The following is a 13,299-nucleotide window of genomic DNA, read 5'->3' on the forward strand; positions in this document are numbered from 1 at the left end:
TTCAAATTCAATGCAGTTTCCTCGCATAGAACGTTTCATTGCAACGCTTTACTATGCAGTGAAGTATCCTCAAAATGCGACGGGGCTGTTTGGTGAAGAGAGCTTTCCCAACAGTGTGCGCAAAGCAAAGCACTTGACGAAACTGGAATGTGATGTGAATGTTTTTGGCAGTTTTTTCAGGACCATTTGATAATTCAAGCTTTCGGTTAATTTGGACATTTTTTTCTAGTCCCTTGAAGGCCGAACTAAACGAGTCTACTGCGTCCAGTAGCGATATGACAGCTTCATCCGGTTTCATGCAGGTCCTTCCTGCACAAAAAACTGGTATATGGTATAAATTTTATACCGTATAAAAAATCCAGTATAAATATTATACCACATACCAAAAGTGTATATACTACATAGGGTATATCCACTTCTGTGGAATTATAGTTTTATTTTTATTTGTAAACACCATGCGAATTCTGAATTACACAAGATGAGCAATGTTTGCTATTTTTTCATTTTCCATTTCTTTTTTTACTGATCAGGTGCCTGACAACTGATGTGATACTTGAATAAATTTTTTCTTATATTTAATTCATACTCGAAAATTTCAATATTTGCGCAACCCTAATTTGTGCCCAATTATTATAATTCGTATTTGCTTCACACCAGAAGATTTTACATATTACAGGTCCTATCACTGGCTGGCCAATAAACATGGTCCTCTTATTAGAGGCACATATATTTGCTGTTATCTGCAACAGTAAAAGCTTATTAAGCCTTTCACTGTAGAGTTTTTTTACTGCTGCTCACTCCCTGCTGTTTCTTTTTTTACATATTTATCCTCATCATCAGCCGGATTATGCCCACTGTAAGGTCTCTCCCATTTTCCTCCAACTAATCCACCCCGCCGGGGTGGCGCAGTGGTTACGGCGCTCGACTACTGTTCCCAAGGACGCGGGATCGAATCCCGGCCTCGGCGGCAGCTTTTCGATGGAGGCGAAAAGCAAGGCGCCCGTGTGCTGTGCGATGTCAGTGCACGTTAAAGAACCCAGGTGGTCGAAATTTCCGGAGTCCTCCACTACGGCGTCTCTCATAGCCTGAGTTACTTTGGGACGTTAAACCCTACAAACCAACCAACCAACTAATCCAGTCCTGTGCTAGCTGCATCCACCTGATCCCTGCGAACTTCTTAAACTGACCTGCCCACTTAACTTTCTGCCTCCCCTTGCTACACTTCCCTTTCCTTGAAAATCAATTTGTTACCCTCCGCAACCATCGGTTATCCTCTCTTCGAACTACATGCCCTGCCCATGCCAATTTCTTGTCACTATTATTAGTCTAGTGGAAATTTTGCGCTAGTTATGCACTACGATGCTCTGCAAGACATGCAGGATAAACATTTTTATTCTGCTTGTAGGGTTTCCTTTCCTTGTTCAGATTCATAAGTGGCAAGAGCTCTTTCTCCGTCTTCACTCAACAAGCCATTTAGCGGAGTTGTTTCATCGCTGTCACTTTCATCCGAATCATAATTCATCAACGGCGCCTGAATTTTTTCGTCTGTCAAAGCGTGGACACACATGGCATGCTGACTAGCCATGGCTGCACCAATGAGACAATGATAAAGCAAAGCTGGTGATGCAGCGGTTGTTCTGATGGTGGTGGTGGTGATGATGATGACGATGCGGATGTAGGAACATTCGCTCTATAACTTGTCTAACGTTTGCCCTACGAGTTCTGTGTGTTTAAGTGGACTCTCCATAGACCTTACAACATGCCCATATTATTTCCTTATCAGGAATGGCAGAGAGTGAGCTAAAAGGGCGACACAAGCATACTCAGTAGTAGCAGAGGGTATGCGTGCGTGGCCTCCACAGTTATTTTGAAGTGGCAGTGAAAGGGCTAATTCGACCCCTATTAATTCGGAAATGCGGACAATTTGATGGTTGGCTCAGTCTCTACTCAGTGGCATGGGCAGAGGCATTTTATTTTTCAGTCTTTTTTTTGGTGGCCTCGCCATACTATATGTTGGCTAAATCTTGGCTAAAAACCATGTGGCAATGTACACTCGATAATTCGAACACTACTGATTAAGTATTGGTTAAATTAAATGGGTTCCTGAAGGCAGGCCACATCCAGGTATCACTGGTATCAATAGCCTTACTCAAAACCTGAACTCCACACAGTACAGTTGCTTGCAGTCTGCACACGTCTAAACATGTCATGCAACAGCAGATGTGCCAACGAATGGACGATCCCTTATCCGAAAGCCGTTTTACCACTTAGTTTCAGTTTCACTTTTCTCAGTCATCACACCATCAATTTTGTGGATTTTTCCGATGGCATCCTGCGGTTCCAATGCCAACACACGCTTTCCCCACTTTCACATTCTTCCATCGTGCATTCATGACGTGCTGCTCGCCATTTGTGCGATCCAGCCAGTGAAGCCTTTTCAAGTGTGAGGCCACATACGAAGAAGCTCCTGTACCACTGCGTCGCACACTGAAAGAAGCCACCAAGATCCTACACATCACAGGGCAGCTCTGCTTCTCCCACTGCCAATAGTGTGCACTAGTTAAAGCATATGTCAGAACTGCAACAAACCACCATTGTCGAGCAGTTTGCATCTAAAAAAAAGGAGAACAGCAGTACCCAGGTTCCCCCCAAATATATTTTACTTCCAGTAAAATCTCGCTACAAGAAATAATCAGTTATAACAGACACACGAAAAAGATTTGGTTGGTTTTCCTATGTTTGCTATGTTAACAATATTGCATACAAGAGACCTGGTTACAAGAGGCACTCTGTTACTAAGGGAAACTTTTGCAGGTCCCTAAATTAATTCTTCACAATTTAGAAGAGACACTACCCAGATACGTTCATGCAATGCTGCTGACTCATACCAACTTGTATGTGCGGCAGTTTAGGCTCTCTTAGCTAAATTCTGTACCATTTCAGGGTCCTTTTTTGTTGCAATATGCCAGGAACCAAGAAGGAGTGCCTCCTCTTGACCGAGAAGTCAAAATCTCAACATTATTTCAGTCACACAGGAATGGGATGCCAGTGGCTGAAACAACGGGGATATTTTGACTCCCCAATCGAGTTCGATATATCCAGGTTCGACTCAAGTATTTCACTCAAGTAGCACTTATTAGTGTCCACCATGTGCAACAGTTACAGGCAGTATGTTCCCTTTTTGCAGAAGTGCCACCAATTACTTGCAGCACCGATCAATGAACTGCTCCACAAAGGTAAAATCTGACAAAGAACCTCAAGAGCAAAAACAACCATGACACAGTTATGATGAAAAGCACACTCACCAGGCCAGATGAAGTGCCTGCTTGATCAGAAGCTCTGCCTGCTTGAATTCTCTTTTCACAACACAGGCCTGATGAGAAGGGCAGAGAAACAGGATGCAAAAGACAACCTACCAAGAACAGGTGGGCAGCACAAGTAAAAAAGGCACCCATACTCACTTTTGAGGCCTGCCTAAGGACATCTATGATTGACTGAAAGACAGAAAAACCCACACAATAAATTGCCACAGCTGTCACTGTACATCAATATTATGCAAATGACTCAACCAACTACAACATCCATTAATCTGCAAACTGCAGTGCTCACTAAGTAGTGTTTTGGTAATGTGTTTTGTGTCATTTTCTGACAGAAAAGCACAAATGTATACAGACAAAAACACATGCACACACAACACACATATCCTCATAATGTCGTTGGACTGTCCTGCTCACCTTAGGATGTGCATTAGCATTTAGATGCATCAATGCTTGCATTGCCCAGTCATAAGCCTGCACAAAAATAGAAATATAAATGTCATAAACAAGACATGAGATTGCTAAAACTATTGAAAAATAAATGCAAGAGGGTCTTTCTAGTTTCTGTGTTTTCCTCTTTTTTTTTTTTACACCTATCAAAAATGACTTGTTTGCATTGATGGTGACCTTGCACAGCAGGGGCCTCAAAGCCACATTTCTATGTAGACGATTGAAAAAATGTCACCCCTCTACGATCAGGAGCTAAGATCAATATATAACAGTAAACTAAATAAAAATCAAGAAAAATACTTGTTCCCAGACCACACCCTCCTATTCTTCTTGAAAAGGAAAAGCAGCCCATACTCGATCCAGCCTAAGTGCCGTAAAGGCGCCACTTGTGGATGGCTCGTAGAGAGTTATTGAAAGCATGCAACGATTAGTAAATACCACAGACACTTATCCTCAAAAGAAAAAAAAAGTAGGCATAGAGATGAAAGAGAGAATGGAGTGTCTGGTGCCTTGCACTTGATGGCAGCTTGAAGTCTATCTAAAGTTCAAGCAGATTAATGGGCCAATGCCTCTTTTCTTTTCCTTAAATAATGTGTACTGCCTGGAGAATGTTAGTTTTAGTTGGAAAACGAGGTTGGTGGTAACATGGACTCGTAAAGCTGGCACGTGGTTTCGCAACAAAGGCGAAATTTTTTAACCAGCGGGCTGTATTGCACAGCTACGCAGGCTGCATGCATCCAGCAAGCTGCTTTCACACAAAGTTTTCATACAAACTGCACTGTGGAATCTGCCTTGTGCAGCACTCATTCCCTTTTGTGCAGTAAAAGTAAACAGATACAATCATCACCAAGGCGGCCAAGTTAAAGCCTAACCTCAAGAGGCTAAGGTGAATGAGCAGGCTGGTGACCCGATCTACTAGAAAAATGAAATGGGCAACCCTGCCACTGGCCTTCATACAGCCAATTTTTTTCCCATCAAAGGGCGACACCCGACCATATTAATGAATGAGCTAGATGGGCTTGCTGTTCCATGGGTAGGGCTTAGTCAACAGTGGTATTCAATTCTGTGATATGGAGGCAGGTGCAAATGTGCAATACCAAAAATGTGCCACGAATGTGAAAGGTTGAATGGAGTATGTGCCATAGCGTGCACCGGGCGCGCGCATGTGAAGGTGCCCTGCTCAGAAGACAGATGAAGAGCTCATGGCCGATGTAAATGCGGGTGGTAACAGAGCACACCGCCTGCTGCGCCACCTGGGCAGTACGAGTGAGGTTCCCGAACAAGTGTTGGGGGAAACCACTAGGTGGCACGAGCAACGCGTAGCCAGCCAGGCCAGAAACAGCTCTGGCAGGTCGCAATCCTGCCGGAAGCAGGTGCCGAATGCGGTGCGGTGCCTGTACTCGAAGGGACCTGCGCTGCAATTATCGCATTTAGGCAAAAAGCTAGGTAAAAAAAACTTGTCGGTTAGACATACACCTCTGCTTTATAACATCACTTTCCACTCGAGCGCTGTGTATGCATGCGAACAAAGATGCGCACGCTCGTGTTTGCGGAGCAAAGCAACAATCATTCTGAAATGTATTTCAGTTCATCAGGTGTGATGGAGGGAACTGTTTTCGATGTCGCTGAACTGAGAAAGCAATGCAAAAAAGCCAGCGTGGTCGACCGATGGCAGCCTTCGTTTCCCTGGCTTCCACGCGGTTGCAGCAGCAGCGCCCGAACGTGAAGTTCAATCGGTGATGTGATTGGGAATAGAAATTCAGTTGGGTGACGACGATGGTGAAACCAAAAACATATGTCCGCTTTGTCGCCACTATGCACATAACGCTTAATTCCACCACAATTTAAGGCCTTCTGAATGGTCTGTAAGATGTTTGGAGGGTTCTCTGCATGCAAAATGATAAATTTCGATGTTGCGAAATTTCAGTTTAACGAAGTAAATGACAGATTCTACTGACTTCGTTATATTATTGAGGTTTGACTCTAGTAAGTTTGCTCTCTTAGTATTGCATTTGCTGTTTGTATGCGATGTGCATGCAGCTGTGCAACCATTAAGAGAGACACTTAACAACTGCTACTGCATAAGGAAGGAAGGAAGGAAGGAAGGAAAAATGTTTATTTCAAGTATGTGTACATACTTGAGGGGGAGGGCAAAAGGCATGCAAGCCTGACGAGGCCCATCCCCCTTGGTGCACCTGGCACAACTGAGTCATGTACCAGGTGATCCGATACGGGCAACTATTATGCCCTACCGATCACAATGAATAGGTGGTTATAATGCCCAGCTACTGAGGCCGAGTACCAGAGTTCAAACTGATGCAGTGATATTTTGATTGACATGAAACGCAAAGCTGCCTGTGATCTTGTAATGTCAGTGCATATTAAGATACTCAGGTGGTCAAAATTACTTCATTGCCCTCCACTACAGCATCTCTATTTTCTTTCCTTTCCACTTTCCTTCCTTTTCTTTGGTTCAAGTGTTTATCGAGCAGTGAGATAATCTGCCTCCCCTTTGCTTAAAACCAGTTTCATTTTCTGTCATGTCCTCTCAAATTTGATGACTTCTCCAGCAATGTTTCCTCACTCTGGAGCTGCTGCGGTTGCTTCCCTATCCACATCAGAGCCATGGAGATGGCAAGCAGGGAGAGGGAAGGAGGTTCTGCTTTACTGGATGCTACCCTTTTGTTTCTTTTTTGTATCCTGATGCCGGTTACAATATAAGTATTGTCATAATGGTACATATGCTTTATCATTAATAAGCAAGCTGCTATGGATCAGACGGAGGGAGTAATTTCAAGTTCACTTGCACAGACCGGCTGAACTACAATGCATTAAAGTACAAAGGGCATCTCAGAATAATCGAAGTAAATTGAAGAGAAGCTTAGAAAAAACAAATATAAGAAGAAGCCTTTGTTGTTTCGATAGCGCACTCCTCACCAATGCCTCAAACACAACCCACATGAAGCGTCACCAAGTAAACAGAGCTCTTCATATGTTTCACAAAGTAACAAAATGATCTTGCCTCCTTGTACTGGCTACGGCAGGAGTAGAGCGACGAGAACTCAGAGTAGAGGCCCGCCAGGTTCAGCGAATGGCCCACACTGGTCAGCTTTACGATGTACAACTTGGTCTCTTCCAAAGTCTCCATGGCCTCCGTAAACTTGCAGTATGAGTGCTGAACATGCAGTAGCCTGGGGATGTATGGTGACCACAAAAATAAATAAACAAACAATCAGCAAAAAAGGGCGAAAAAGTAGGAGAGTGAACTGTAGCACGCAGTGGCTACAGCTTTCAGCTAGACTCATCTCCAAACAGCAAAGTTTGAACACTGAAGAGGTTCACATTTCTTCAGAAAAGTCTTTTTTTTTGCCAATTGCCGCTCTTCTGCAGCTGTGCTAAATGCGGTGCAAGCTGCACAGCTAAACTGTCACCTTTGCTTGCTTAAGCTGCCATCCTACGAACAATTACTTTAAATCAGCTCTGAAGTATTGTTCAGTATATTTACTAGTGCCAATGAAAGCAACAAGCGAAAGGAAAATTAAAGTATGACAAAAATATGGCAGCTACCCACCTCAAGCAACATTCCAGAGCAGACACCCAGTGCTTGTAGTCATCCATCTTGCGACACAGTGAGAGACAGCTAAGCAGTATCCTCTCGCTCTCACGAAACCAGCCAGCATCACTGAGGAAGTTGCCTGCACACACAAAGCCAGACCAAAGCTTGCCTGAGTTGCTACAGTAAAACCTCATTAATTCCAACTTCACGGTACCGAGAAAAAAGTTTGAATTATTGAATGATCTCAAAAAAGCTGACAAGACCTATTTGTTTTATGGTAAGTTAACACTAATGACCCCCTCACATAATGAACCCCCTCACCCACCTCTCACATTTGCCACTGAGAATATGAAAAAAGAAAAAGCCTTGGTCATTTGAGCGCACCGCTGTTTCGCGCCGCCGCATTCCACAGCGCATTTCTTGGCAGTGCACCAAGGTGCTATGTAGCGATAATATCACAGCGTCGAGTTAGTTCTAGCTAGAAAGGGGCAGAGGGGGGGAGGTAACTTGGCAGGGTGCCAGCACTCCTCCGGTTGTGCAAACTTTATTTTCACTAAGTTCACTTCATCGTGCCGCATTTGGGCAGGTTTGGGTTGGGGGGCGGGCGCCTATCACTGCTCCAAAACCACTGGAACGCGTGATAGTGCAAGCACTTTTCAAAGGGACTATTACCTGGTGGTAAAAGCTTGGAGCGTGCTAAATTTGAAGTGCACGCTTGATGGCAACGGTGCTAAAAGCCGGCGTCATGATCTCGGCTGACCACATGCTTTCGTTACTGACTGATTGGTGAAAGGATGGATGATTTGGTTTTTTATTTCGACGCCCGTAGCGCCCGTCCTATGTCATAGCCTTTCATGGGCGTTGGCAGGGACCGCACTGATAGAAATACTTATCCGTATTTCCAAATTTACAGGGGGGTCGAATAAACTAGTATTTAGTTTCAAGTTTCGGAGGTTGTGCGGATGAGAAGAGCAGGCAGCCGCTGCCGCAGTCACCAACCCCTAAAGTCACTGAAACTGGGAAAGTACCGCAACCACCGGAGCGCCGCTGCCACGGCCCTATATTCGTTCCAGCTCAGCCGGTGCACCCATGGCTACGCATGTTTCTCGCAGCTTCAGAACCTGAAGGGCGTTCTGAATGGGCGCATTTCTTCAAATTTTCAAGCCACAGGTTTAAGAAGTTGTGCTTAGATTGTAAAGAAACAAGTAAAAGACTGAATTTGCCTTCTGTGCGAATAAAATGGATTGTGAAATGAAAGAGTGTAATGAAGGCAATAGCCAAATTCATCAATTGTATGTGCATTTTATGGTTGAAAATATTACCTGAACACGTAAGGAAATTATCCTGGGTTGGGATACATGCATGAACCAAAGATTTAGCGAACACTTAATCAATTTTGGCGCTATTAAAAAGAACAGCTTTTTCTGGTATCGTCAAGTCTGCGTATCATTTGATGATTACATTACGGTCTTAAAATTCATGAACGTTGTTGCTGAGATCATAGTAAATGCTGATACACTACATATTTTATAAACTCCCGTTTCCTTCATTTAATTACTCGATTGCAATTTAGAGGGGCTAAAAAAAGAGAATATTGAGCAAATGCTCACCCTTACAAGCGCATGAGCTTTGTGTGTATGTTGTGTGTAAAGCAGAAGGAAGTCAGCCAAATAAAAGTAAAATTAACATTGTAGAAACTCCGCGAGTTTATCTCAGATTATTTTTGCAACAGCTGCCTGCATTCTGACGCTCTTAGAGTGATATTTGTTTGGCACTGAGCCCCTTTAACATGGCAAGATATACATTTGGCAAGCTGGATAGGTAGATTTTGTCTACATTGTGAAACAAGGCTATAGAGTGCACTAAATGCAAGCCAACTTGAAAAACGTATGTCACACGGCCAGCGAGCAGCAGGTAAGAAAGAGATACAGCAATAAACAAGGGCTGAAATGCTGACCATGCCCGGTTCTGAGAAAAGGGGCAAGCAGTACACAGTTCAGCAAAAGATACTTCAGATTAGTAATCTTTTCGCTCCCTACTTTCATTCAACCCGCTTATAGATTTGGGCTGCATTATGGAATGAAACGCTAAACGCAAGTCAACTAAAAAAGCGTCACGTGGCCAGCGAACTGGAGGCAAGAAAGAGTTACAATAATAAACAAGGGCCAGAATGCTCATCACATTCCAGGAAAAAGGGAGCAAACACAAATCTGCGTCCACCTTCGCGTGAGTCATTGCCATTCTGGGCGGCACTATTCAAAAGGTGAGACACAATGTGTTGTTTAATTCTTTATAATTCGAAGAATTAAACCTGTCGAGTGCTCAGCGGCGTCGTGCATGAAGAAAACAAAGAATTTTGCGAAAGAGAACAAAGTTTCACAAAGCAGGAACCTACGCCATAGTTCAACCATGAGAAAGCACAGCCCAACGTGTTGAAATGTCCTATGTTATTTCAAAAATTGCCTTTGCATTCTTCCTGTTATAAATGAGCTTTCCCATCAAGACATGTCTCTATCGAATGTTATATATTGAGATGAGGAACGCATTATGTTAAATGAATATGACACCCACACAGCTCCCTTAAATTTTTATCACCTTAACCTTACAACATTAATTCTTTTTTTCGTGCAGAGTGTTATAAAGCACAATGTCTATTCAAACACATGACTCGCAAAGCCTTGTGTTGCTCGTGAACGAAAATTTATCTCGCCTTTTCCTATGTAGCCAAAATAGCAGGTCGTTTGCTGTCATTCATACCGTTCAGAATGGTAACAAAGGCCTTCTCAGATTCCCGATGATTTGTGAAGCCTAAAGCACAGCAGCCAGCCATACTTACGCATTTGCAGTCCCTTTTCTTGATTTTGCAAAATGTTAAGAGCGAAAGGACACGTTCTGGAGCGCACTGCGCAAGCCACCTCTCTACTGCAGTACTAGCTCCTGGGAAGCTGGCAGAACATTTATGTTGGCGGGTGCCCACGTGACCGCGGGGAACCAATCGGAAGCGCGGCGGAGGAGAGAAAATGGATGCGGTACTTTCCCAGTTCCAGTGATTTTACCAACCCCTACCCTCTGGTGCCGCCGGCTGCCACAGCAGTCATGGCGTCATCTGGTCTTTATCCACTCTTTCATGGTTTTACAGTGGTTTCATCTGACCCAATTTTGGACGTGCGCCTCCCTATCGCTGATGACTTTCTTAGGCCAAGTGCCGGGCACCAGGCCTCCCAGGCGCGGCGGTGCGTAGTTCGAATTATCCGTAGCAGAACCGACAGACATTTGAATTAACAGGCTTTTTTTATGCATGGACCTCTATAGAAATTGGCCGGACCAAGTAGTGTAGTTCTAGTTCCCCAAAAATTCAAATTACCGGGGTTCAAATTAACAAGCTTTCACTTACAAGTGAGATTCAACAGCCTTGTTGGAGATTGCTTAGTGACACTCCACTGAATCGCAATTTGCTTTTGCAGTGATTTTTCTGTTGCCGAGTCTCCTTGCTTCAAACAAACAAATGAATTACTTTCATAAAATATAAAGTATTATGGCGGAATAAGAGGAAAAACAAAAAAGAGTTGCAAACTGCAACTTGGCTAGTCCTTGACAGCAGCAGCAATGCAAATACACTACCATGACAGGCGTAGCTTATGGTATGCCTGTCATAATAGCTTGTGTATTTAAGTTTGCACGCAGCAAGTTCCACTTTGGAGTTCTTTAACCATAAGCAGATTTTTGGAAATATGGTCACAAATAAATGGCTGAATATCGACGCAAGCTCTTGTTCACGCGGCTGAATATTCATTCGCATCCAGCATTACTGTGAGGCACTGACAGGATTCCCACCATAACCACCAAAAAATAGGAACTTGAGCGCATTGTCAACACTCCCGAGCGTTTGCGACTTTGGCCCCCTGCATGCCACATCAAGGTTTATTCAAAATGTCTAATGGAAGCTTTCCTGTAAGTTGGCAAGCTTGAAATGCTCATATCACAGATACAACGCTCGCTGAAATTTAAAAATCATGGGCGTTTCATAAATGCCGTAGAATCTTCAGACCTGCGCGGTGCTCTCTGCCTTGCGCAAGGGCCTTGTTGAGGTGGCCGTAATTACTTGAGCAACAAAATTATGCAATATGTTTTTAATGATTTTGAAAGCTGAAGCAGAGAAGAATAGGTGGACAAAGTTTAAGAAATATCAAAAATGGCTTTTTGTTTAATCGTCCTCAAAAATTTTCATTGTTCGGTTTTCTTGAAATTAGCATGATCTTATCTCTTGTATTGAAGCGTTATATAAATATGAGGTTTAGCAGTTTGATAGAAACGTATGATATGAGGTTTAGCAGTTTGATAGAAAAGTATGCTGATAACATAGTGTGGAATTACTGCTGCTCTACCATAAACCTTTTTTGAGATAATGCCTGCAAGGTAGGTAAAATTTCGTTTCCTGGGCAGATTGAGAAATTTTATAAAAACATCCACACTACCAAGAAAGGTGATAATTAAATAAATAGAAATAAAAGCATGCATATATTCAGTCAGACAATTTTCAGCTACTACATAACGTTAATATACTATTTTGTGTAATTCATAATCAAAGTTGGCCAAAACAGCAAAGAAGATAAGCAAAACCAATTGCAGACCTTTTCCTTTCAATCATCAAGCAACAATATATAAAATTTTTAAATAAATATAAAGGTCAACCGACCATGCATTGTTCGTTCTTAAGTGGAAACACGCAATGGTATAATATTCGAGAGCAAGACACATGAAATTTCTGGGGGGACTTAGTCTGCTGCACAGAAAGCTGGCAAATGTTGGCTATGTGGCTTTCACTGAATAGCCACAGAAAGTTGACCCTAAGTACACAGCAATCATGTAATACTCTCACTGCTGCTTGCTGGGGAGCACTGGCTCTACGGACGATAATAGCAGCTCCTAGCAAATACCCGTTGCCTACACAAAAACAATTTCAATTTTCTAACATTTGCACACCCCTAGCAATAAGTAATAAACTTCTTTGGATCACAAGGTTCTGGCTGTGGAATACCATGACAAACGCAACATTCACAACAAAACGTAGCCCACTTAGCTCTAATGTACTAGTTTTGCTGGACCACAAGGACCAAGTTGGGCCTTAATGCTGTCATTAACTGAAGCTGCTTCACAGGGTGCATGTAAGGGCGCCGTTAAAAGTAAATACAAGGCAACTCTGTTGAAAAACTTTAGTTAATTTGAATCCAAGGTGTAATGTTCGAGGTTTATTGACGCAATGTGTAGTTCACACGATCACAACTACACTGCATTATCTATTAAGGGATGAATGAAATGAGTGCAATGGAATGACATTTTATTCCACTAATACTGCCTTCTATTTAATTTTGACATCACCTGTACACATTGTAGTTGTGCGGGCTCGCTGCAAACCTTATGTTTTTTCCCACCCTTTTCTCACCCTGTATGGCCAAAGAGTTTCTGGATTCGTTCTGGGTTTGAATTGGTGAAAATGAAAACAAGCAAAGTGGTCAGCAAAAGAAAAAAAGAATTTAGCAGCACATGTGGATCCCTTCTTTTATCCTCCGTAAGCGAGGCTGCTTCAATGCACTTATGTATCTCACCTCAATGACCTAAAATGATATTCAATGCAAGTCAGATTCACAGCCAGCTGTCAATTTCATCATGGCACAATGCAATGACATGCCATGTGGTGCTGCAGTTCGTTTTCCAGCCCACGAGCATGCAGCGGCTGCTGATACATCAAACTGTTAAGGCTGCCAGCTGATTCCACGAGAAGAGAGCAAATGAACTCATCTGACAGGTTCATTGCATTGAAATCTGTAAGCATAGCAATGTTTTCCCACGAGTTTAGATGAACAAAAACTTGAGACTTTTGAATGCTTAGGAGTAGAAGTGGGTAACCTCAAGAGGTTTCAACTTGTTTTCATGAGGTTGCCCCCAAATCTAACTACCCATTTCGTCACCTGCAGC

General features: G+C 43.0%; 1 protein-coding gene across 1 annotated transcript in view; it reads right to left on the reverse strand.

Moving 5' to 3' along the window:
* Window positions 1-13,299, reverse strand: part of Pat1 (Protein interacting with APP tail-1) — a 29,707-nt gene that overhangs the window by 9,345 nt on the left and 7,063 nt on the right. Inside the window, exons 4-8 of the mRNA XM_084599447.1 lie at window positions 7,339-7,462; window positions 6,790-6,958; window positions 3,735-3,791; window positions 3,462-3,494; window positions 3,306-3,373 (exon numbers count right to left, since the gene is read on the reverse strand). Coding sequence (XP_084455573.1) covers window positions 3,306-3,373; window positions 3,462-3,494; window positions 3,735-3,791; window positions 6,790-6,958; window positions 7,339-7,462 — 451 coding nt within the window. The remainder of the gene's footprint in view (window positions 1-3,305; window positions 3,374-3,461; window positions 3,495-3,734; window positions 3,792-6,789; window positions 6,959-7,338; window positions 7,463-13,299) is intronic.

This window comes from Amblyomma maculatum, chromosome 3 (assembly GCF_055883805.1).
Source record: "Amblyomma maculatum isolate TAMU_Amacu chromosome 3, ASM5588380v1, whole genome shotgun sequence".
Taxonomy (NCBI): Eukaryota; Metazoa; Arthropoda; class Arachnida; order Ixodida; family Ixodidae; genus Amblyomma; species Amblyomma maculatum.